This window comes from Ammospiza caudacuta, chromosome 8 (assembly GCF_027887145.1).
Source record: "Ammospiza caudacuta isolate bAmmCau1 chromosome 8, bAmmCau1.pri, whole genome shotgun sequence".
Taxonomy (NCBI): Eukaryota; Metazoa; Chordata; class Aves; order Passeriformes; family Passerellidae; genus Ammospiza; species Ammospiza caudacuta.
In genome coordinates this window covers 31,731,442-31,758,184 of record NC_080600.1, presented here as the reverse complement: position 1 = coordinate 31,758,184, position 26,743 = coordinate 31,731,442, and the positions used below count along the sequence as shown (strand labels likewise).

At 43.0% G+C, this 26,743-nt stretch overlaps 1 protein-coding gene across 2 annotated transcripts; it reads right to left on the bottom strand.

The window, feature by feature from the left end:
* Positions 1–621: 621 nt before the first annotated feature.
* TMEM177 (transmembrane protein 177) lies at positions 622–4,823 on the bottom strand. Of its 2 annotated transcripts, none has more exons than XM_058809862.1 (2): positions 4,691–4,823; positions 622–1,723 (listed from the first exon to the last, which is right to left on the bottom strand). In XM_058809862.1, exon 2 carries the CDS (start codon positions 1,707–1,709, stop codon positions 759–761), a length of 951 nt encoding a protein of 316 aa, XP_058665845.1. In that variant the 5' UTR covers positions 1,710–1,723; positions 4,691–4,823; the 3' UTR covers positions 622–758. The 2 variants fall into 2 exon arrangements, with proteins under 2 accessions (XP_058665845.1, XP_058665844.1); XM_058809861.1 differs by lacking the exon at positions 4,691–4,823 and adding an exon at positions 2,875–3,054.
* Positions 4,824–26,743: the final 21,920 nt, after the last annotated feature.

The window sequence follows — 26,743 nt, the reverse complement described above, 5'->3', positions numbered from 1 at the left end:
CCACCAATAGGTGACATACATTTTTAAATGAAACAAAAAAAACTATACCAAAGCAAGCCAAAAAAACTTTTCTCAACATGCTTATCCTACTTGTAAGAAAACAACCCAGGACTGTCCTGTTACATATTACCACTCCTGGGGAACAGTCACAGTCACCATGTACTAGACAGAGCAGAACTAGATTTAAGCAAATTGATGCAGGTGCTGGTAATAAACTGTTTGTACTGGTAGAAACTGCAGCATAACTAACATCTCCTACTGAAGAATGGTGACTGCAACATAAGAATATACACAGCACAAGAACTTACACAGAATAGAAACACTCTGTGTCTTGATATTTATGTAACCACATGATACAGACTGCCCATTTTTTAAAATATCTGTGTTGTTCCACAGGAGAAAGAGCAAACGGCCGAGTTTAAATTATAATGATTCCAAAACCTCTGCTGGACTTGCACCTTGCAATTTGCCAGACTGAAAGGGCAGGAAGGCAAAGCAGCACAGCAGAACTTCCAGATCAGTGTTTGAAAAGTTTCCCTTCTCAGCAGTCTTGTGATTTGAGATGCACACAGAACTGAGCACTTTGGAAGCAAGTCTTTAATATTTTAAGAGAGAATTCTTTATTCAAGAAACGTGCAATAACTCTTTCTGAACTATATGCAAAAATAAACCCCGAAATTCTAATGAAGATACAGAAGGAAAAAAAGAAAAAAGCAGCACAGCAGTATTCCAAAATACATAATTCACAAGTTTAACATTCATGCACTCCCATCAGATGCCTGGAGCTCTCTTAAAACATTAAGAATCAAAGTTCTCCGGTAAGTGTATGGGGTATACTTTAATCTGAACCAGTGCCTTGGGAAAAGGTTACCACTCGGGGCATACATTTTCATCCCTTCTTTGCCCATCAGACCACGAAAAATCCTGTTGCGGGACAAGATTTTATCATAAAACTCAAGGCCACCACTGGCATAGTCCTTGGAAAGCCGGGCTGCCTTGGAGTCGGCCCTGCAGTCCAGGTGATGGGTGATGGCATCAGAAGAGACATAGTAGCAGAGCAGTCCTCCCATGGCAGTGACAAGGTTACAGAGGCCCCGGAGGATCACAGGGCCACGGGATAACCCCAGCAGCAGCTTTAGAGCACTCCCACAGACAACAGTCCCAGCCAAACAAGTGGGAGCCACAACTGCACTTGCTAAAGGGCTGCCACTCTGCAAGTACACAACTTCTCTGGCAATGGCAAACTTCTGAGCTTTAAGGGAAAATGTGAGAGCTTCCTTCAAAGCCACACCTTCACTGCTCTCCCAGTCTACCTCCTTGCCATTTATTACAACAACATGGTTGACTATTCCTTTTTTATCCTCAGCTGTGCTATCAAAGTTAGGCGGGATGCCCACCAAACAGCCTTCGGGCAGCCAGGGAATGCCAGCGCTCATAGGGTGGAAGCTAGAAGCTGCAAAGGCTCTGTAGGAGCCAGTGGACTTCACAGCAGTATCTTGAAGGACATCCTGAAACACACCACAGAGCTCCTCTGAGAGCTCAGCTGGCTGCCCCTCAGACCAGCACTCGTGCAGCAGTCTGAATGTCTGCTCAGGAAACACGTGATAGGAAAGGTTAGTGCCAAGCAGTCCCGTGCAAGAAACGGCCAACACAGCGATCTTGTGCTTCTTGAACCACACTGATGCCTTCCACAGGAACCGCACTGCCATAGTCAAATCCTAACCTGTTTGTAACACAAAACCAGAATTAAAGTGTGCACAGATAGATTTGTCATCTCTCTAGCACTGAAAAACCCCAAACAACCAAAGCAGAAAACATGAGAAGAAGCAGAGCACAATAACCAAAGAAACCATTTTTTACATTAACAAAACACAAAACATCTTTACAGAGGAAGAGACACACAATAATTTTTGAGTCTTGCAACACAGGATGATTGATATGAATTAACTTCTCCCTTTCCTCCAGTAAATCAATTTACCACAATAAGGACAACACTAAAGCCACCACACTTCCTCCTCCCCCAGCAATCAATACACACCCTGTATTTACCCAACATACTTGTCTAGTCCTTGCTACCACAATCCCAGTCCTGCCTTCCCCTATACAGTCTACAGGTACTGAGGTCAGAAAGAGCCAATAATTAGATCAGTCTGTGCCAACCTCCTCTACAGTACAGCTGCAAAAATTTTAATCAGTAACCTGAATACTAAATTCAATAAGCTGAGTTTGACAACAACTTTCCAAACAGGATCACATTTTGATTTGAAAAATTTCAGGAGACAGAATTTTCCTTTAGGAGTTTGTTCTCATGGATAGTCCAGCTCAGTAAAAAAAAGAAAACCAAAAACACCAAAACAAAAAAAAAACAACCAAACAAAAAACCAAACAAACAAACAAAAAAAAACCCCAAACAACAACAAAAACCAACAAGAAACAGTATGCGTTTTCTATACATTGTTTTTCTTTTCTTTCACATTTAAACTTCCAGGCAGTGGTTCTAGCTTACTCAGCAAAAAGAAATTTTCAGAAAACAGCATGCTTTCAAGCAGCTACTTTTAAAAACTTGATTCTGAAATAATTTCTCTGACAAACACTATGTTCAATCTAGTGCAGAAACTGGAAGATAAATTGTTTCAGGGCCTACGACTGTGTTATGACTCTTTAAATAAGCAAATAAAAACTTTCAAACCTGCCAACTCATTCAGTTCAAGAGTCATGCTTCCCTTGGGAAGCATCAGTTCTTTTTATGGTCCAAGCTCTATTACATGCTCTGCCCAGGAAAGCTCCAATTTCCTCTTAAAAAAAATTCTATTGGGTACAAAATTCCCCGCCTAGAACGATGCTACTGGGAAGGTATAAAAGTGAATTAGGCACCTAAATCCAGCAGAAATCAGTGAAAACTGGGCATCACTCTTTCCATTTGCAGAGTCTCTTCTCTCAGGGCTTTCCCATACCAGCTTCACAGGATCTTGCTGCAGCTGTTAAAGACATGAATGTTTCCAGCTGTCCTCACAGGAAGCCGAGGTGGCAGAAGGGAATTGAGCTTTGATACAACAACCAAAGTGTGAGCGTGCAGCGCCATCAAAGGTGGCTCTCAGCCATGCTGCTGGGCTCTGGGTGGCAGCAGCTGAAGCAGGGACACATGCTCTCCTTCCACATGGGCTGAACGAGAACTTCTCACAGAGGGGCAGAGTGGACAACTGGGGTCTGTAACATCACCAAACAGCACCACAGGACATGCCAGGATACACCAGTCATGATCAACAGCAAGTGAGTGTTAGCCACAGGGAAACAAAAAGAGATTAATTTAAAGGGGGTGTTTTAATGATATGTTGTTACTACTCCTTCCTATGAAGATCTTTCAGACTGTAAACCCACCAGGGGGAGAATAATCTTGTTTAATATTTATGCTGCACTGAACACACACTGAGTGCTTAATAAAAACAATGATGTATGTAATCATACAGTAATTTAATATGTATTTCTTAGTGTAATAACTAGTGGTGTTCTTACATTCTGCTGAAGACAGAGGTGGTGAGTTTTTTGATAATATTATTTAAGAAAAACATGCTAAAGAGCCAAGACCTTGGATGAAACCAAATTTCAGGAGAAAATCTCTTTGATAGTAGAACTAAAAACCAGAAAATGGTAATACTTAATATCAAACGACCATTTTGAAGTTTATGGCCTCTCAGCAAATCTGGTATCTAGATCTGATTGGAAAGGTCATGTCATTTACAGTGCAGGGGCAGCACTTCCAAGGGGATGACTGTGGGGAGCCTATCACTTGATCCTCATGTGAAGCTGAGGAAGGGACTTCACAGGTTTCTCCTGTCAGAGAATGCCCTCCCACTGGAGCTGGCTAACATAGTTTTAAGATTAAAAATTCTTCAAGGAAAAAAGTCCCTGTTCAGCTTACATCCACACCCATGTGGGGAAGGACAGACCACACTGAAAACTCTCCTTTCTTGCACTGCCTAATGAAAACTCTTCCCTTGCATGATCAAATGTGATTGTGCACATCAAACGCAAAAGTAAGCAGGAAATGCCACATTTTTTTCTCATAAGAGTCAATAGTCAGGAAAATAAAAAGAAAACTGCTCACAATACATTTTAGCATTTATGCTTTCAAACCCTCCTCGGGGGTCAGTGCAGATGCTCAGCTCCTGCAGATATCCCACTGCAACCCTAACCGTGCACGGCATCTTTATTTTATTCATACACTTTGTGTAATTTATGTACGAGGAAAGCAACCGGAAACTGCAAGGGAATTTATATGGCCCATATCCTGCTAATTTAATCGTTTAATAACCATGAAGCCATGCTTACACGGCGGCCTCCCCCACATGCTGAAATACTTTCTATCTCTGCGGTGTCACAGGCACTTAATTCTCACTGAACTCAGAGATCTGGATCAGCTAAAGTTCAGATGGGGGATATCTGGGCGGGTTCGGCCATAACACGTGTGTATTACTGAATTTATTGTTTTAAAATCACACGTAGTCGAGGGGAAAGCCCAGCTTAAAGCACGATCCGTCAGAAAACGGGGCGAGGGCCGGAGCCGCCTCCAGGCCTCCGGCTGTCACGAAATTAAAAACACAGAAGAGGAGAGTGATACAAATGCACAACCCCGAGGCCCCGCTGCGGGAACCGCCCGGCTCCCCCCGCCCCGCGGCCGCCCAGCACCTACCGCGGGTCCCGGGCCGAGGCGGGGCTGCGGGCGGAAGGGGCGGGCGGGGGCGCCATGGCGGGCAGGGCTCGGCTCCCCTCACAGCGGCCGGGTGTGGCTGCAGTGAGACAGCCCGGGGGTGGCCTGGGGCGAGTGCACCGAGGGGAAGGTCCGACCCTCTGAACCTGGCCTCGGGCGAACGCACCGAGGGGAAGGTCCGACCCGCTGCCCCTGCCGGCGAAGAGCAAGAGGCACCCACCCTACCCCTCCAAGGGCAGCCGCAGCATGAGGCGGGGACTGCCGCTCTCCGCCCGCCTCATGACTTAATTCTGTGCTCTAACTCCCAGCGTTCTTCCTGCTTTACATCTGTATTATTAATACATCCCTCTCCACTGCAGGGCAGGAGTGCTTGCCGCTAAGGCAGCAAGTGGCAGAGCTGGCATCCGTCGTGTAGGATTTGTTTTATCTCTCATTCCTACTGGTAAAATAACATAGGCAGGGATTTTTTTTTTTTAATTTGCTTTACAGTTATTGTTTGCTCAAAGCAGATGGCCAGTGTGGTTTCTCAATAAGCCCGTGTGGATTTGATTTACAGCCTGGGCACTCTGAAAGCCCTGGAAAGACGTGGAATAAGAGGAGGTGTGTGGCAGGGCAGTGCCCTTTGGAAGCGCTGGTACCCGAGGGCTGAGCTCTGCAAAGTCCAGCCTTGCCCCTGGGATGTGCAGTCGTTCCAAAGCCAGAATACATAATTGCTTCTGGCCAGGTTCGGGTTTTATTTGGGTAGGGGATAGTAAAAGAGTGTGTTTGTCTCAGTATAGGAAGCTTGCACTCATGCGGGATGATTGTTTTAAAGTGTTCCTCCACACCAGGCAGTCAAGGTAATAATTTTTCACTATCCAAATGGAAGTTATGCTGGGTGAGAGGCAACAGAATAGAAATAAAAGCAAGCTGTTCTTACTTTCTACTTGTGATTAATTTTGACAGATCTTGCTTTCTTTGCAGCAGCCCCTGAGTGAAGCATTTCTTGCCTGTAAAGGTTTAGTTCCCAGACATTTTAGCATGACGCTCGAGTTCACATGAAAGGATTAAGATCGTAAACTGACTACTTAGAAGTTCTCATTCAAATTCATGGGGATTTTTAGGACTTTCATGAAGAAATTTATCCTATGTTTTTCCCACTAGATTATCTGATTTTTAGAAATGCTAGTACTAAACAGGCCAGGCTAGGCATAGCCTGTTGTGAACAGAAGCTGGTAAAGACAACCTTGGTTTTAACTTCCAATAAACAGGTTACTAAGAAAAGACACTTCTTCATGACAGGGCACAGTTCTACCCTTAGGTTATGGCTTTATGCAGTATGGCAAGGCAGATGAATAGTTTGCTGCCACCCAAAGGGAGAAGTCAGAGAAAAGATCCCACCTTTTTCACCTGTTCCCCTCTGAGCCACTTTTTGCCAGCTCTGTCACCCATCAGACCCTCTTATGTACTATGTTTATCTCACTATTAGCAGAAAACATAGTAACAGACAAAAAGGCATTTTCTGCTAGGTTATCAAGCAGAATGGAGCATTGAAAACTGAGAAGTGCCAAGGCTCTAACAAGGTATGAGGCAGCCAGAAAGAAAAAAAAAATCGCCAAAAAAAAAAAGACCAAAAAAAAACCTGGCCAACAAAAAAACCCTCACAAACCAAAAAAACCCCACCTTCCTCTCTATATCAGCAGAGAGCTGTTACAGTCTTCATTCTGCAGCCTCAGCATGGAGCTTCATCATCTGCCAAAACTTACAATTTGTAAGTTGGCATTGGTATTCACACTTCATGCAGATGCACAAAAAACTGTTTATGTAGGTGATGATGGACAACAAACTCACACTAGCCAACACACACAGGCTCTCAGGCTTTTAAAATCCCTCATCACACTGAGACTTACTTATCCTGCTGGTGAACACAGAGAGAAGGTTGGGTGGGTTTGTGAAATCTGACTTTGAGAGGTGCTTCTGCACCTGGTGGAGAAATCTAGAAAACAAGGGTTTCTTACACTAAACCTCAAAAATCTGGCATTGCATTCTTACTATGGTTTCTCTTAAGAGATTTATAATTAATACGACTGGGGAAAACAGACACCCCAGCTTTACTAATCACCACACTGGCACAAGAACCGAAGTGCACCCTGGTTTTGATGCTCATACACATCGTTGTAGTCATGGATCCAGGCATATGGACCACTTCTAAATTAGCCTGCTAGGTGGTGCTGTAGGACACGCTCTGCCTTAACTCATTCAGGAATGTGAGCGAGCTCTCTCGCATATTTTACCATAAAATAGAGGTACCTACCATCATCTGCCTCTCTAACTTGCAATCCATATGTATAAAGCCTTGTTGCTGCATTAGGAAAAAGGCTGACATTTAAATACAGAACTGAAAATCATTCATTTTGCTTAAAAATTTATATGGTCTTGCAGTCTATTTTGCTCATGTGATTTCCAAAGTGGAAATATAAATGTGGTCAGTGAGTGTCCATCAGCCCAAGAAGTAAACATGTCTCCCCTCAACATCTTTTATGGAGTCTGTTTATCTGATTTATCTGCCCTTTTACGCAAGTTTTTCTATAATCCATGCCCTAGAGACGAGCTTTAACAGAGGGTAGTAGGAACCTTATAATTTTGGCACAAATTTATGCATGTCCCAGGTGTCAGATGAAAGAGGTGTTGCAGGAGAGAGATTTGAAAGTCTGCAGGACACGGATAATCTGCCAGTCACCTGTGGATGCAATCATGAAAACCAGGGAACTGGAGTGTGGACATTAGGGGGTTTTACAGGACATGAGGACAGAGAAGTCTTATGAAGACCAGAGGAAATGTTAGAGGGCAAAAAGATCCTGGAGTGACATGTGCTGGCTGATCTGGGGGAGATCTTACTGTGAAGGAAGGGTATGACTTGTGAGCCTTCTTTTAAAAGCAGCTCCCTGGCCCACTTTTCAGTATTGCTGAGTGCAGTGCTTCAGTAATGAACATGCAGAAGGACTGCAATGCTCTGAAGCAAAACATATGCCTAGAAAGCACCTGTACTTAAGTGACTTACAATGGCCTGTGCTGGAACCTGCAAAGACACCTGCCTACACTTCCAACTCAGCAGAAAATGCATTGAAAATTGCTATATTAAGTGACCTTTAATGTTCTTGACAGGTGCCAAAAGGCTGAGCCTGTTCATAGTTGAACAGTCTCTTACTGCACTGAAAGGGAAGAAGAGCTTGTGGCAAGATGGGCTTTCCAGCTGTCATTCTGAGCAAGTTGCCCATCTCCAAATTGCAGCAAATAGCAGAGTGACAGTGGGATTGAAGTGTACACAGCATTAAGCAAAAGCATGAAGGTGCAGCTTTTCAGATCTCAGCAGTTTCTGTTGCTGGAAAGAGGAAGTAGCAGCCAATATTGATAATATATCCTTGTATGTCCCGTTCCCACTGTGCCTCATAGTCCCATGTGTTCCACCCATGGAACAGTCACACTCACCAGCTGATGGGGAACACAACTGCAAATTTTGCTTGCATGCCAGGATTTTGCTTTTGGCACAGTTAGGAAAATGTGCTTTCTAATCTGCACTTTCTATTGGGTTTACAGACAAGGGTTGTCTGAAATAGCATTGTTATGCTGAGAATCAAAGCCATGTATAAGAAATAGTAGGAAAAAAAATTCCCATCTCCTTGTTAGACCTCCTCTGTTGAAAAAGATGACTATTCACAACTATTTTTCTTATTCCTGGGATGTGTGCATGTTATTAAAGATAAATACCTTGTGTTTCCTCTCAAGATGGGTGATGTAGACAAGCATAATAAACGATGAACATTCAGAAACACATGGGAAGAGTGAATTCTATTTCTGGTCTCAAATCAAACCTTCAAACCCCAGTATTTTTATATATGTCTATTTAAGAAGGATTAAAAAGATGACTCACTTTGTTGTTGGTATTGGCAGGTATGTAGATCACAGTAAAGCAGAGTCTTTAAAGAATAGGGAAGATATTTTCTTCCCTAATGTATCACAGCTTGGAACTGATCAGGGATGAAAAACTAGTGTTTTGGAAGCCATAAAGAGGCTGCAAGTCATTTGGATGGCTTCACAGCTCTGGGACTAACTTTTCTTTCCAGAGTCTTTGAAATATTGATCTGTTGATCCAGACCTGCCTAAATCTCAGACAGGCTCTCTGTGGCAGCAGACATGGAAAAGGGAAAATATGCAGCTTTTTATCTCTTTGCTACTGCATTTTCAGATCTGGGGGCTAATTGTACAAGCTCCCTTCACCTCTATCTGGATGCACCAGAAGTTGATAGAGTGAGCACCCTGTGAAGTAAAATAGAAAATCCTTCCTTCAAGCAGGACTCCTTTGAGTGTAATCATCAAAAAATCCTTGATCTGAATGTACTTTTCAGTCTCTGCTGAGGCTAATAGACACACATCCACCTTGTTTAGGGGTGACTGTGGTGGTGCTACATTGATGGTTAGACTGGATGATCTTGAAGATCTGTTCCAACCTTGCTGATTCTGTGATATCCAGGTGAACACAGGTGCTAGTGGAAAATCTGGATACCTGCAGCAGAGAGCTGAGAAGCAAAACCACTTGCAGAGTCTGGTCAAATCAATTCATGCTGAAGCCCATGGTTCTGCAAGCAGTCTAGTGCTATTTAAAACTGCTTCAGGTGTATCCACATTGTGCACAGACCCTATACCACATTGCATTAGTTGTTTTACAGACACCATTGTGATGTCCTTTGATGAAATCAAATGAAAACTGACAAACACAAGTTCATTGTCTAGCCTGGGATTTCTGGGCAGTGCACATGAGCCAAGCTGTTAACCAGAACAATTGTTCACTGTCTATAACTAATACAGTTATTTTAAAGAGCTCTGGTCCTGCATTTAGCTAGCTCTCCTAAAAGGAAGGTACTATAGTGAATTAAGATGTCATATCTTCATAATACAGCTAATTAGCACCATTTCCCTTCAGAATTGGAAGAAGTGTGTCTTGGGAAGGAGAGGATGCCAATACTTTGAGGCAATGGTATAATATTTAACAGATTGAATCATACTGTCTAACCTTGGGAATATTTGAAGTTACTGCAAAGGTAATGATATTTGAAAGCAAGCAGAAATTGGGGCTGTTTCACTGAGTCAATCAACCTAGGTGGTCACTGAGCACTACTCTGTGGTTGGATTGCTTCACAAATGCTGTGACCTTCCAGGAAGGTCCTTATCACTGCAGATAAGGGTAATTTTTTCTGTCTAATTAAAAGCTGTGGAAGCTACAAACAGAATACCAGCTAGTCTAAAAAACAGTACATTCTACTGTAGTAATAGACAAGAGATTCCACTCTGCCTCAAGTTGTAAAGACATCCCAGTTCTAGGCAAGAGCTGTCACTAGAAATAACAGAATTAAATTATGAGAAAATGCAAGATGAACGTTAAAGTGAGATCTATCTGGAACACTGGGTTCCTATTAATTCAATCTGTTTAAGACTTTTCATATTCAGTGTTATTACCGAAGCTCAGATCCACATTTTTACTGTCTAGGAAAAGGAGACTCATGCTGATAAACAGTAACAAAAGACACATTCTGTTAATGCAGAAATAATTTTCTTTGGCACTGGAAATCCAGCATTTTCTCTATGTTACCCGACTGATTGCCCAGTGCTTTGGTGGGGAGCTGGAGACTCGGGCCCAATCTGTTGAGTTTCTAATTCAAAGATACCTGCCTACAGATTTTTACCCATTCTCAAAGTGGCACCTAGTTTTTTTCCCCTCAGAGGTCTTACTTTAAAACACTTAAGAAAAGGTCACCATGAGAAGATGGGATCACATATAGCTGTAGCACGCAGCTTTTTTCTTGGACAGCATGTGTAACAGGAGAAAAATAACAGCTTCTGAGTGGGAGCTGATCATGTCTTACACAGAGTGTGTGAAGCAGAGAGCAGCTACAGTAAACCAAAGCTGTTCTCCATAACCAACCACCCTGCAAACCAGGTGAAATCTGTCTGCTTTAGCACTGTGGTATGGCAGCGTGTAGGAGGGAAGGGTCTGATCCCACACTCTCTTCTTGGGAAACCTGTTCGGCCACTGAACAGTCCATGTTTTCTATTGCATCAGTCACTTAAGGATCTTCCAGTACTTGATGAAACTTTTTGAGCTGTATTTCAGACTGCACATATTGCATCTTTACATATAACTGGGTCAGCTCATGTGTGCTTGCAAATGAATTAAGTTTTGAAGAGATCCTCTCTCAGATAAAAGGTCTAAAGAAAGCAGTATCACCCAGAGAGACTCGTTCCTGTTTAAGCACTAAATTTGTTTTGAAAGAGATAGGTTTGTTTACATGGTTTATGAGCATCTCTAATCAAATACTAGCTTTCTGGGTCAATAGCTTTTTCAGGATAGTTGCTAAAGTGAAATCCAGATACCATAATATCAAGTTCATTTGTACATCTACTGCCACTCCAATTATGTATTGCTGGTGATGGCTAATGAAGTGCAGGCTACACACAATTTCCTATAGCTGGCTTGCAGCATGAGCATCCCAATCTGTGAAAGTAAGCTCTAAAGAAAGATGATGTGAGTACCTTTTAAAATAAGCACTGAAGATCTACACAGCTGATGTAATTGCCACCCACAGTCCCACCACAACAAATTTTTATGCTGTCTTCCAAGAGTTGCCCAAAACTAAAATCATCCAGATCTCAGTATTGTAAAGTGAAGGACCACAGGTTCCGTATCATTTAAAGTGATAAAGCATATTCATAGTATAAAACAATAACCTTTCTGGATTTTTTCACATCCCACAAATAACTCTGCATAAGGAGAAATAACCATGAAAACCCAGAGACAAACTTCAACCCATCCAGCATCCTACAAAAGGGGATGTGCATTGGCTTGCAGAAACCAGTTTTGTTTCAAAGTCTGTTGTTTGTGTCAGTAGTGTTACAGTCTCTTCAAGCCTCTTAACAATTTATTAATAAAACCCAAAGTAGAAATAATTGTTTTTCCCCAGCTGAAGGCATTCTTCACCTTAAAATATAAACAGAGGATTGAGAAAGTGGACTGTGGTAAGGATAAAATGCTCGGTGCAGATGAACAAGTATGAAACTCTATGACAAAGAATATGCAAGGCAGGGACCTGTGGTTGTTAGGCCACACCTGCAAGAGGCTATTAGCACTGGAGCTTACATTTGTATGTCACAAGGGAAGACACAGGGATAACCAATAATCCACATTCTGAAACAGAAGTTGGTAAATGACAAAAATACTTCTGATGAATGCAAACCAATCTCCCTGCTAATCTGGAACTGATAACAGTGACTGATTGCACAATTGCATCTGGAGAATCACATGGGACCTGGCAAACTGGAGAGTCAATCAAAAACCTAGAAGCTGCATTTGAAGGAGCAGTCCACATTACCCATAAAAACAAAGGAAAACTTAACACATAATATGATAACTACTCAGTGGATAGCTTGTCATAGATAATTTAGTGCTAAAAACAAAGTCAGGAACAGCCATATCAAGTGCTATAGATAGCCAAAGTGGTTTACAGAGAGCAACTTCACAGATGAGGGACAACATCTAAGAACCAGGTGAGGAGTCATGGTGTCCACAGCTCAAAACCAGAAAAGAATTATAATAAACGTATCTGTTTCTATCCCATTATTTACTCACTCAAAGTTAACAGATTTACATTTAGGAGAACTTGCAAAACAGCACTCTAACCAGCAAGAGCTGACTAAAGCTTACAGATCCCTCTGATACCATGATTTTCTGCACACAGATGTCAACATTCCATCCAGTTACAGGACAGGAAGACTGTTCTTGAGTACTCTTGGAGACCATTCAGGTACTGGTTTTTGCTCCATGCAAAGGAAGAACTGGAATGAAAAATTTACATGGAAAGGCACAGACAGAAACCATAGTGCAGACCAAAAAAAATTTAAAAATGAAAAAAAATTGACAAACCTGTTTGTTGTCCAAGCCTATCCTCAGTAATGCAGTAAGTCAGGAGCAGTGCAAAAAGCTTCATTTGCAGAAAACCCAGCAACATAGGGAGGAAAAAAAAAAACCAACCCAATACAATGACCAAACAGAAACACACCTTCTCCCAAAACAGACTTCATTCATTAGCAACTTCTCTCTCCCCCTTAAATATACTCCAGGTTAATTGATTCATCTCATGATCCAGGGCACCTGAGTCTTGTTTCCTTTCTAACCTGCAAATTTACAAGCATTAAGGACCATTTCTAAAGATGTGAACAGTACTAGTTAGCCATTTTACACAAAAATCAAGATCTCAATTGTGTGTATACTGTTGTTAGTGTTGGGAAAAGTCTAATAAAAACCCTAAACCTAAAAACCCTGTTCTGATAATGACCACAAGGACAATGTAGTCCTGGCAGACCTTCTAGCCAAAAAGCTCTGTGCCTGAAAGGTTCAACCTGCTCCTTCATCTTTTATTTGGCCATTATATCTTGCTTTACTCTGTAAAGCTGTCTATGGTACAAAATGTAGGCTATGTGCAATCTGAAATAAAGCTGCTTATTGCACAGAGGATGCCAAAATTATTAGCTCTGAATTTTAATGAGGAGATGCTTGATTTCTATGCCATTGGGATTGCAGGAAGTAAGATAATATGCATGAAAACAGGGCAGGGGGAAATAAATAGAGTAACCAACTTTGTCTGTATTAGAGTTAATCCATTTAAATGGCTGTAACAAAACCTGCCTGCAGGTTTGTTTTTCAGAGACTACATGTCTAAGCTCTAACAATCTGCATTCTCAAGTAACTCTAGGTCCAGACAAGAAATAACAGAATCAGGGTTTGTTAGGGGGAAGTTTGCTGCATTGAGGTCATTGAAGAATCAATCTGTCTGGCCAAATTGTGCCAGATGGACAACACAACCTTTAAGCGCTCGTGGTACCACTCTTTATCCTGCCAAAGTACCTCAGGAGTGACCTAGAGAGCTTCCTTCTCCAGTGTGAAAGTCTGTGCTGAGCCCCTGCTGTCCACAAACACTGTTTAACATCTCTTTGTAAGATTGGTTTTGATTCCATATGCTAGTAGTCAGTCTGTGACTAAATGACTTTTGGCAAAGATATTGAACTAAAACCTAAAGAAATGGAAACTTTCATTTGGACTCCAGTGGGCTTTGGATCAAACATAAAAAGAATAAGTACTCTAAAGCAAATAAAGCTAAATTTCAGGTTTCCCACCATCTAGTTTCTTGTAATCAGAGGTGCCAATCAAGGTTGTTCAGCTGCTAGATGCTATCAAATGCTATCTCAAACCAAGGTAAATATTATAAGAGATTTTCAGAAAAGCAGTGGAGAAAAAAAATAAGTGCACTTTTGTTGACATAATCACTTTTGGATAAACAACACACAGCTGAGTCTCAATTCACAATCTTTCCCAGGAGGTCACTAGGGCTGCATGTGCTCTTCAGTAACCTGGGGTTTACTCGCTTTTTCTAAGCAGAAGAGTGATCTGCTTAGACTTGTCCAAGAGATCTTTTCTTTTGAGAAAGAGACTGTCTTCAATCCTTCCTTATGCTGGTCTTGAATTAATACTAGCTTAAAGTAGCTGGGGACTTTGTGCAACAACCAAATGTGTTCAGAGCCCTAAACACTGTTTAGATAATATTGGACACAAGGCTCCAAAAAGTCAGTGTGCCAAGTAAGATCACCATGGGGGGAAGCACAAGTAATAGGATTATTGGTTATTGTTGCATTATTATGGATAAGAATGGTTTCAAAGCTCATCCCAAATTCCACCTCCATTTCGTCTGCTTGAGGAATGTCTGTTCAAGGGGAAAAGCCTTAACAATGATTTAATGAGTTCTCCCATTTTACTCACCCTTAATGCACACATAGCCACCTCCCTCTTCCAGCTGACCCCTGGCATTTTACCTGTGCCCCTTCCCTGCAGCACCTTCTGCTTTTCCATCAGCTGCCAGCCAGCCCTGGGCACCACCATTCCAAAAACAGGCAGCAGTTGCAAGAGGTCATTCTTACCTTCCACCTCTTGGAGGGTTTCACATGGCACTGCTGGAAAAAGCACCAGCAGGCCAGGTAATCCTTGGCACATTCCCCTGTGCTTTATGGTCGAGACAACAGGAAAAGATGTCCCTACACTTCCCAGCTAGTGAGTGAGAGGCATTTGTCTGCTTTGGCATGGGCATTGATGGTGCATGTGATGAGAGAGTGGAGTGGATCACAAGCTGGCAGAAAGCAGCATGGGCTTAGCCCTGTCAGTTCTCCAGGGGTGGTTTCATATTGACACCCCCAGTGGCAGCACCTTACGCACTGAAAGAATTAAAGTATTTGGAGGAGTCCACAGAGTTTTCTATCTGGTAATTTTTCTTAGGAGAAAGGCTTAAGCTTGGTACCAAAGAAAGGGAGAAAGGGCAGCTGACAGAATGCCCATCTCTTGCTATTTTTCATCCTCCAAAGCTGAATCTGATCCAGTTCCTTGTGAAGGGCTGTTGGACAGGCACTCTTGACTAATTTTCACTCACCTCTTCCCAAGTGACCTTCTCCTTCCAAAGATGATGAGGAAATCATCTGTCTCAGTTGCACTCTCTGGGAAATATCTTTTGCAAACTTGAATTTATCTTCATTGAGATGAATTGTTTTCATTTGAATTTAACTTCAAACTTGGCTGCATGACTGGGAAGAGATTCCCTGCAGTGCACAACAAACAATGTATGCTGTGCCTCTTCCATCTTTTAATATCTGCACAATAGCAGGACCTGGAAAGCAGAAACACTGAATCATCTTGGTCCAGGAGTGTCACTCGCTTCTCTAAGAGCAGCCTGCAGCGTCTCACATATCATGTAAGAAGTGAGCCCGTTCTTGAATGCACAGATCACACAACATGGCTCATTTAACTTGCAAGCTCAATGCTTCATAAATGATACTTTCCTCCAGGGGATGTTGCAGGAAGATATCAGAGCAGAGAGCTGTGTTTCAGGCCTCTGTTTTCTAAAGCTTTGTGCTAACCCAGAAAGTCTCCTCTCCTCTCAAGTACAAACAATAGCTCACTACAGATCTGTTCTTTCCAGTTTTGTACCTCTTTCGATTTTATGGGAAATACCTCTGTTTGACAGATGAATGCACAGGTTTAGATTAGATATAAATTCTTCACTGTGAGGGTGGTGAGGCACTGGAACATGTTGCCCAGAGAAGCTGTGGATGCCCCATCCCTAGAAGTATTCAAGGCCAGGTTGGATGTGGGCTCTGAGCAGCCTGGTCTAGTAGAAGGTGGAAGGGTTGGAAAGAGATGATCTTTAAGGTCTCTCTCAACCCAAACCATTCAATGATTCTGTGATCAGAAAGTTCATTCAAGAACTAGTATTGAAAGCATTGGAATAGCATATTAGATATCCTAAAAATGCCCTCTGGGTTTAAGAGAGCAAAACATCAACACATTCTGTCTAAACAGAATTATACAAATCACTTAAATTAGCTATATGGGTCATAAATAAGTCAAAAATGAAAAACCCCTCCTTCTGATGCCATCCTGCTGCTCTGTGTTATGGTTCCTTGCTTGCACAGTACACCTGCATAGCTGAGAGCAGGTAATGTTATCCATTTGAAGGACAGTGGGTAACTATGCATGGGAGCAGAGTTAAACACAGGCAGGAAGCCCCAGTTCTCTTTGTCTGAAGGCACTGTACATTTTAAAGCCAGTTTCTGAAGCAGAGAGTGCCGTGTTCTCTCACAGAAGTCATGACATCATGCTTTTGTGGGTACTTTCCTGGAAAGTCTAATTGTTATTTGGAGAAAGTCCCAGGTACAGGAGGTCCTTGTACAAATTCCCATGCTGGGAGTTGCCTGTGAAACACCACGGTGCTTCTGACCTGTAGTGTCCATCCCCTTAGGTCCTCCAGCCTACTCTACTCCAAGGGAAGGACTGACACAAAAATGTGGTTTTGAGGAACATACTTGGAAGTTCACCCTGTGCACATCCCACTCTGATTGCCACCGTCCCAAAAGATTCTTGATCCTGAAAAATTTGCATTGCTAAAACCTGAGTAGTGCACACAGGATGATGTGCTCTGTCTCTAGAATGGAGGATCAGGACAATTCTGCTGTCTTCTTGGCCTTAAATTCGGATCCTTCTGGGCTTCTTTAAGTACCTTTTGGGTATTACTTGATAAATAACAGAACAGGACTTAGCTGCCATGAAAAAAACTGAGAAACTGTATAACCCCTTAAGTGTATCTCTCTGATTAAAAATTTTCCAGCTTCATCAAGAGTCTAAGATAAGAGTACAGATAATTTTTTAATAGAGAAGGATTCTGCAGTTCTGATAAAATAGCAGGTAAACATTGCAGAGAGAGAACAAAATGACCTCCCTTCTCTTTTTCCTTGCAGCTTAGAGAGTAACGTCTTATTCCACTTGCTGCTGAGAGCCTCCCTCATGGACTAGCCACTTGATCACACCACATCCCACATGCACGAAATCTTCTCACAGCACTGACAGAGGAGGAGGAGAAACACACCCAGCATTTCTTTACCAGCCTATTTCCAATCCTAAACTAATCCTGCCTGGACATCCCAACGACTAATCGGGTTTTGTGACTTAGCTTTAACAAAACCTCGAGTGGATGAGTACCCACTCCATTAATCCTCTCCCTGATCTTCCAGTGCACAGTCCTTAGAAAGGAGAAGGGGCAGGCACACTTTGAAGGCATTAAGCTACAAGCCATTTGCAAACAGATTTTCTCTCTTCCCCTAAACAGACAAGTGCTGAGTGCTGCTCAGCATCCAAATTCAGGATAATTATAGTGACCTCCCAGCTGTCAGCGACAGAAGTGCGGGAAGGCGGATTATGCACATGAAGTCCTCTGCAGCTAAAGCTACCATATGTGCAGGTTTCACTGGGCATGTTTCGCAAAGCCAACTTTCTCCAGGCTGAAAAAAGACTTTGGCCATTTGTCCTGAACTCATTTGTGGCTGGAACCCCTCCCAGGCTGGCTGACATTTGGACTGGATCCATGAAGCACACTCAAATCCCCTGCATATGCTGGCTTCAGCTATGCTGGAATCACCACGTTTGTGCTGCCCATCTGCTGGAGCTGAGCCTGAGGGGCCTTGAAAAGGCAAAGAGAAAGGGATCTTAAACCTTAGTGATGACAATTTTCATAAAGAGAGGGAAGTGAGAGCTCTCTCCTGCCTGCAGCTCCTGCAGGAAGCTCCCAGCATGGGCCGGAGTGATGTGGGGCAAGAGGTAGAGCCTGAGCTCTTTGACAGGAGGCTGTTTCTCCAGACAGGAGCCATGTCCTGTGTCACTGCTGTGAGGAGTGCTGTGGCAAGCTGTGCCTGCACAGCCTCTCTGCACAGCTGCTGCTGTGCTGGATGCCCCATGTGAGGGCCTGGCAGCCACAAAGATCTTGTGAACCACAGTTTATTACAGCATCAGCTACATCTTGACTAGAAAACCCCCTCTGCAATACACTGCCTGTAGCTCAGCTACAGATTCAAGAATGTCTTTGGCTGTAACTCTTGGGGTTTAAAAGGCCAGCTGTATTCTTTCACTTCCAGAGATTAATAGATGTCCTGCAGACATCTTACCATAAAATGAAATCACCTCCCTCATCATGTCTGCATGGAAAGATTCAGGTTGGTGAGTCTCAACTGGTTTAATTCACCAGGAACTTTTTGAATGCTGAGCCTGAAGAAATGTTTGCTTAAGCTTTTATAAAAAAAATAAACCTATGCCAAGGAAACTGAGAAGAAAACAAACAATTAAAACATGCAGAGCTTGACTTTTTCCCTCCAGTGAAACAACACAGACATTTTAATAATTAAGCAGCTACATAATGTTTGTAGAGGGAAACAAAAGTTTATTGCTTTTGCTGTTTCTATAAAGGCACAGGGCAAAGTGAAGGGCCTTGCAGAGGAGAAGACTTAGGGAAGGAAAAAAAGTGATGGTGCTGTAAGGTGAAAGAACAAATCTCTAAATTCCTAGGTAATATTTAGAGTACTGCAGTGGGAATTCAATGAGTCAGGGTTTGGGGCCTCACTTGGTAAACCAGTGCTTTTGCACATGAGGAACTTCAGTGAATATGTGGTTTAAAGGAGATTCTTTAGGCCTAGCCCAATGAATATTGGCTTGTGCAATTCTGACTCATTTCAGGATCACTCATGCTCTAATTTGAACCAATGGGAATTTTTTATTGACTTGAATGAGAACAAGATTAAGCTTTTATGCCATTGTGATTCCTTCAGAGAATGTGGGACTAAGGTAAAATTAGCTGATGGTCCCTAGAAGTATCAAAATCAAGTGATTGCATCTTCCCCCTTCCTCAGAAAATGTATGAATTGGGAGAAACAAATATTTAATTTCTTTAGACAGATGTACCCTTGAATTAAACTCCCTCAAAGTTAGGAAGATTATTCTACCTTTGTATCTATGCAAGAGAAAGGCAGAGTTGATTCAAGATGTAAAAAGCTAAGAGATTTAAACGCTGCCAGTTCGTACATAGAGCTGAAATTGATACAGTATGTCTGGAATTGATTTTTCCTCAGATGCGTGCAGACAGATCTCAGAGATGTGTTGGTGCCTGCTCTGTAAATGAAGGAATGGCTGTAAGTTTACAGATACCTGCTTTGTACTTGCAGCATTTGGGAACAAAGAGAGGGAAAGAAATCCAAAGCATGAGCAGCAGATAATATGAAAAGCAGGAAAAACACAAAGCAGCAACTGACAATTATAAAGCAAATGTAAGAGCCTGCTCCTAAAGGGTAGGAAACCACACTGCTCAACATCAAGTTGACTGAAATAATACATAGCATGGTTGGGGAAGATGATGGAAATAAAATCATCTAGATCCCAAGAGAGACTGGTAATGGTGGAAGTTTAAAATTTTTCTAGCTTTGTTTTTCTTATATAATTTCAAGGTTTTAGCTTTTGTTAGTTTTTTAATATATGTACAGCATGATAGAGCAGTTATTGCTGAAATAATAATTTCATTTCCAACAAAAGAGATCAAAAGAGATGACATCTCAACAAATCACATTTCAGATACAGAACTGCTTTATCTGTGTCCTCATTCCTGCACTGACTTTCTTGTACTTCTGTGAAGGATTTGTTTTTTTGGGGGCAATGACCACAGAATTCCTGGGGCAGGGTCAGGTGTCGAAGGGCTGCTGGACATCTGTTTTGTGACTTAGTGCCACTGAATGCAGCTGTGAATGGGCACAGTGGGAAAAGTTGAGCCGAGTCCTTAGATCCTCTCATATCCCTCTGATTCATTCTGTGCTTGGCAGAGTAAGTTCCTGTGTGCACATTCTGGTCTGGAAATAAATATATTTTATTGTAGAGTAGGAAGCATGGGAATAAACCCTAATTTAGTAGCAACATAGCAGTAAACCCTAATTTAATAGAAGTTTAAAGTTTGATCAGCCTTTTGTCCATCCAAAACATACAAAATGATACCAAATTGTTTTTTTTTCCTTGTGGGTTTTTTTGGGTTTTTGTTTTTTTTTTTTTTTTTTTTTTTTTTTTTTTTTTTTTTTTTTTTTTTTGTGGTGGTGGTAATTATTTTTAAAGTCCAGGCTTCACTGTGTGTACATTAGTATTTTATAGTGTAGTGTAAGAGGAACTCTTACTTGCTTGGCAAGAGTAGTTGAGTCTCTGTGACATGCTACATTACAGTTTCCCAGAAGCAAATTCACTTAAAAAAAAAGTTTGAGGGCATAACCACAGGAAAAAGTTAAGTTAGCACACCTGAATGGGATGAAGCACCTGTAGGTGGGAGCTTGAACTCAGACAAACTTCTTGGACAGGCTTTGCTGCCAGAGCATTCCTGGTGGGAAACCATTCCCCCATTCCCTCAGTAGCAGAAGAGCCTTGTCATGGGGGCAGCAATGAACTTTGTGCTGCGAAACATGATGAGGTGGCAAAGCTGTAGGGAAACACAGATGTGCTTGCCTTGCAGCCTCAGTAAGTGAGATCCTGCTTTGACTGTAGTGCCAGATGTCCAAGCAATGGTGAATTACCAACCTGAGCTAACTAATGTGGGGATGGAGGAGGAAGTGTGAAATGCTGCTGTGTGAGCATCATACAAAATGCACTTGCTCTGTAAAGGACAGGTCCCCAAAGGTCCATAGCAAATGCATGGACCTGCTTGGACAACAGGGTCTGTGCAAGGATGCTCACACTTGTTCAGACACTTTATCTTGTAGGAGGTGACCTGCACTGAAAGTGTTTGGAGTATTTCTGTTGTAAGCATAGAAATATATTTGGGATTGGGGTGAACAGAGGTGGTAAATGAGGGTTGCTCACAATGTCCATGGTGTTTATGCTTCTCTGGGGTAGGAAAAGGAGGAAGGAGTTGCTGCTGCTGACAGGGGAGGAAAGTGGAGGAACAGAAACCCAGATGAACACACTCACTTGTTCGTGGTCCCATCAGTGGTCTGTGGAAATAATAGATATTATAGCCCACATTAGGAGGATGCCTTCTCAACTAAAATGTTAAATGGGGTGGGAAGAAAGCCATGCACAGAGACATCAAAGCCTGAGCTGAAATGAAACCACAGACATGTTGTTCCTGAGGGTTCATGTACAGGCAGAGTTCCAGCATGGACCCTCCTAGATCTAGGAAGGGGAATCTCCATCCCAGCCTTCCCTTCACCCTGCACGACAAGCTGAGGTCCTTAATAGCATTTGTCTTCTCCCCTTATTTAATGAAATAGGTGGGCACTGCACAACATTTCAGATTCTATTTTCCTCCCCTGTCAGCTTTTTTAAATTTGTGTGATACAGCTGACAGTGATAGGACTGGGAGAAGAAGGATGTGGGTGACAGTGTTATTACATAAGACTGTTTTCAAATGGTAACATGGCTAAAAACTGAGCACTCTGGTGTTTTGTATTGTCATTATAAAAGGCACCATCAAATCTCTGCCAGTGAGGAGCACTGCAAGGTGTTGAAATTGACCATGTTTTTATCATCACAAATATCAGTGTAACAAAGTAGCCACTCCAAGAGTGACTGTTGGTTGTTTAATTTAGATATCAGCATAGTTTTTACACAGGGGAGGGTTGAGTTAATTATTAAAGCAGGTTCCTTTGTTGCATGTTCACCTTTGCAGAGAGATTATTGCAAAAATATTGGAGAAAAATTTTGAAGCCTTACGACCACCCTATTTTTCATGCCCTAATTATCTGGTTAAAAATCCTACTTTCCACTGGGTCAGTCTTTGCTGAGATTAGTGGAAATGCTTCTGGTTTACAGTGAGATACGAATTATCCAGAATGTGCCCTGAGGAGAGAGAGTGAATGCTATTTAATATCATTAAAAAATAAGAAAGAGAAGCTGAAATAGCTTTTGTCAGTGGCATAATACTGTTCCCAAAGAGTTGTGACATCTCTGTATTTCCCAGGGCTACAAAGGCACAGTGTTTTGATATTTTGTTCTTCAAGTCCCCTTCCCCACTCACAACCTTTTTTCTGGGCTGTAATAGCTCCATATCCACTTCATATTAGTTGAGACTGAAGGCAAAGCACTCAGTGGGGACATGGAATCTTTAAAGCTCCTCCTTCATCAGCAATCTAGGGATCCTGGCAGTGCAGGGGTTAACCTGAGGCCAGGGAAAGTGCTGGGAAGAGACAAACTGGGGAAACCTTGGATATGTGGAAAAGCCACAGCACAGACAAGAGGGAAGCAGCAGCAGCAGTGTGGGCAGGGTCAGGGTGCCTCACCACGAAGGAGCAGCACCAGCCCTGAGTGAGAGCAGCTCTGAGAGACCCCCTAGGCACCCAACAGTGTCAGCAGCCTTCTGCAAGAAACAGTGAGGAGTTCAAGCACAGACACAAGGCCTTCCCATTTCAGTGCCAGTTGCTGGGACATGCCTACTCCTCTCAACCAAATGGTAAATGAAGAAAAACAAAATCTGAATGCCATGGCTAAAAGAGAAACACTGATTCCTGGAAAAGTTCCCAAGATTTTTCTGATTATCATTTGTTTGGGTCTGCTCCCCTTGTAAATTGGGCAACAGCTGAGCAATTGGGGAAGATAATAGAAACTTAGATTACACAAAAATTTGCCTTGAGGACTCTGATTTGAGACCTACTTTAACCTAACCCTTCCCCTTACTTCATTTGCTTCCCCTGCTTCATTTAAGCACGTTGCCTTACCAATGCAGCCAGAACAAGGGACTTGCAGTGGGTTGAGAGGCTCCTGTTTTTTCCCTCTTTTGGAAATATCTCTATCTGTCAGCTCCCGCCAGCATGGAGAGCTGCTCTGAGAGCAGATACACACAGCATCTCCCAGCTCATTACTGGCACTGTGAGAGGAGGGGATGAGGGAAGGCTTGTGCAGGGCTTGGGAGCTGAGCTGAGGGATGCAGCAAAAAGCGAGAGCTTTTTGCTGAAGTGAAAACCCACCAAATGGCTTTTCTCTTCCACATGCACCTGAAATGGCTTGTCTGCTACAGTCAGTAAGTGGAGATTTCATTTACTGCTTTCTGTGAAGAAGGGGAAGGTGGTGTGGCTGTCTGACAGCCACCTGTGCAGGTTTGGTGAGATCTCCAGGGTTAGTTGGAAAGCCTCCCAAGTGAGCCGCATGCTGTAGGAAAGGGGCTGTGGTGGCTGTCTCCTGGTGAACTGACAAGAGATGAGAATCACAGGTTAATGATTTCTTGCATCTTAATGGGTTTTAGGTGAGAGTTTGCCAGAAAAATTGATAAATAACATAGCAGCAAAAAGCCAGTACCAAAGCCAATAAGCACCAAAACATGATGAGTTTCTGCTGTGTTTATGAGGCTCATGAACAGTGAGTCTGCTGTGCAGGAGTGAGTACCACTGCTGCACATGAAATGTCAGAAATCAAATCCTTTAGCCATCTATGCAAGTATTTGTTCTGGAGGAGTTGTAGTTATTCACTCAGGAAATAGAAATCTGTCTTGCATTTTTCTCTCCACCCCATAAAACTGCTTTTGAAGAGTTTGTGGCAATATGCTAATGGAATGCAATACTTCCAAAATTTGGTTACCAATAATTTACCAACAGCTTTACCTAATGCCAACAACAGGCTGGACATAAAAAACGTGAGGGTTTTTTATGTCCAACCTGTTGTTGGCATTAGGTAAAGCTTTATTTATTTAGGTAAACCTTTATTTCAAAGGTTCCCCCCTAAAGTTTTAGCCAATCTCTAGACTCCAATGATTACACTGAGCCTTTATGCATTTCCCCTCCTGCCTGGAAGGTGATACCCATTTCCCTCCTTGGCTTCCCATTCCCTGCTCAAGCTGCTGTGTGAACAAATACAGATTACAGCCACTCATTTAACATATTCTAAGTCCTGCATCCAGACTAACAAAATTATCCTGAATTATCTTTGGCTCTGGGCTGCAAACAGTCAGCTGGTACTGGCTACCAGTTGCTGGTGCTTTCGATCTAGGGCTTGCACAGGTAGAGTCACAATGGATATTTCTGTGCCCAGGTGCTATAGATGCCACAACTGAAGCCCAGATAGCTTTTTCCCAATAGGAACTGATAATACACATGAATTTTATGTGGCAATATGGCTGCATATTGTGAGAGGCTCTAGGTAAATGCAATTTTTAAATCACTTTCTTTTTAGTGAAGCTTTAATGCTGTGGAAATCCATGGAGGAAATAGACGGAAAAGATCATACTAGATACAAGAAAAGCTCTCTCACGTTTGTTCTGTCTCTTGTACCCTCTGGAAGCAGATATATTTATTTGCAGCACAATCTCAGCTCCACTGAAGCCAGCAGGAAGTCTCCACCATGTTCACAGGCTGTGCCCGGAGGGCTGATGAGCTGAGCAGCTCTGCTCCTCTGCTGCAGAATGAGCCTCTAATGTGTGCCCTGGCTGCTTGCTGTGCTAAACACATTTATCTGAACCATGGCAGCAGAAGAAGCCGTTTTAGTGATTAACCCCCTTTTACTGCTATAAAACTCATCAAGCTGCTTCTTTTTTATTTACTAGTAGAGTCCGTTTTGAGGTCCCAGATGCTCAGCTGAAGTGGGGGAAGGTAAGTTTTGCACGTTTAAAATGGAGTATTGTATTCATTTAGGGAACAGGAGGGGAAGGGAACAGCAAGTGATCCTTTCCCTGCCTGGAGACTGACAGCCCCCAAAACAGAAAAGCCTTTGCTCCTTCACGGCCACAGTGCCCACAGCTGTCAGGTCCTGTGCTCCCATTCTGGCCAGCTCCTAATATTAGGAAGAACCACAGTATCCAAACAGGCAGGGACAAGCTGAGCAGATCCATCAAAGCAGGGCACAGAGACAAGGCAACAGGTCAGGCTGTTGAAATCAGGCAGCTGAGTTCTTGAGATGGGAGACCCTGAAAATCCAGGAGGGTTAAGATGCTCAACACGTCCATAAGGCTGTGAACAAATCTTCAGGGGAAATAAGAATTTAGGAAAGCTCTCAGATGTTATGGAGGAGGATGGTTAGAAGGTACAGCTTCTCTTTGAAGTGGATTAGCAGCATTAAACTCACTTCCAACTGTCCTTTGCTGTCTGGGGGACATGAGCAGCTGCTCCCTGCAGCAAACTGTGTGTGGATGGAAGGAGAGGTTGGAAGGTGAGGAAGTCCTAAACCATGTGCTTAATGTTCATGTGAAGAAGTCCCAAGAGGTGCCAAGCTGAGTTATCCCTGCTGCACTGACAAACAAGAAGCTCTGCTCTTCAAGTTTCAATAGTAAGAGGCCCTTAAAGCACAGCACATGCTATCCTCTGGATTTCTGGCAAGAGCAGTTCAGATGAGCACCCCTGGGAATTAACAGCTCCCTCAGGGCCACAGAGCCCACCTTCCCCCTGCTTTATAGCCCACAAGAGCACTGGTGGTTCCTCTTGGCTGTAGCTGGTGCCTGCTGGAGGGGTTAAAGCTCTTTCCTCAGCTCTGGTTCAAGCAGAACCTTGGCCCAGCACCTAAACAAAAGAGCTTTGCCTGGAGCTCCCCTCAGCTCACACAAACAGTCTCTGGCAGTGTCCGGAGCAGCGCCACTCCTGGGCACACAGCCAGGACCTGCCCTGTGCCCTGCCAGCTCTGTCAGCTGGGGAGGGCCCTTCTTGCCCCTCACGTTTTCTAAAACACACTAAAGGCACTTCTCCTGCCTCCTTTACCTCCCAGGAACCACGACAAACATCTAGTAGAAATATCACTGAGACTTAACTCATCAGAGCCACCCCACTGCCCTTGCTGCCCCTCAAGCATTCACCACAGGATTTGTAGCAGCCCTGCTGCTCCTGTGTTCCAGCTGGGGAGCCATGTGAAAAACCAGTCTATCAAATACTTCCTGAAAGTATTAAGGTCATTCCCAAGATGGGGACCTTTCAGGGAGACTCCAGCAAGCAAGATGAGGGCAAAGATTTGCCTTGCAGGGGTCAATTGGCAAGAGCTCAGGCAGCAAGGTAAACCCTGACCACAGCTGCTGGCCTAGAGTGAGCCATTTGGAATGCTTGCTAATAAAATAGAACAAAATAAAGTGAAATAAAATAATCACTAAAGTGGCACAAAGGGGCAGTTAATAGCCCTCCTGTATTTTAAACTCTGGAAATATGGAAGACAACTGATTTAGACCCTCTGTTGTTCTGTCCCCATTAGCTGCAAATATCAGCAAAACTGATGAAGACAGCAGTGGGAAAGCAGCTTTGTGTGTATCAGTAATTGGTTCTGAATTGCTTGACAATTCCAATAGCTTTCAGCTGACTTGGACAAAGGGCCAAGTTATGGACACTACAGCAACAGTGAAGTGAGATAAGGCAGTATGAAAAGGTGACAAATATATTATAAACCTTCTGAATGAAGAAAATCCTACCTTCATTTTCACAACCTTTTTCAGATATCAAGCAGGTGCCCACAGCAGGGGAGAGGGGTCTGAGAAGCCCTGGTAGCACTCAGGAATGCCTTCCAGGAGCCACAGACAGGATTTCAGAGAGAGTTTGCCTAAAAGCAGCTGGCACATTGCTTGCTTTTGGGCTTTGAGGCCAGGTAGAGGCTAATGAGGCAATGGAAACACAGGTCCATCACCACTGAAATGAGTCTTCTACAAGAAGCAAACC

Bases quoted from the DNA above. Each gene is read 5' to 3' on its own strand.
- TMEM177 (XM_058809862.1), bottom strand. From the start codon at position 1,709: ATGGCAGTGCGGTTCCTGTGGAAGGCATCAGTGTGGTTCAAGAAGCAC.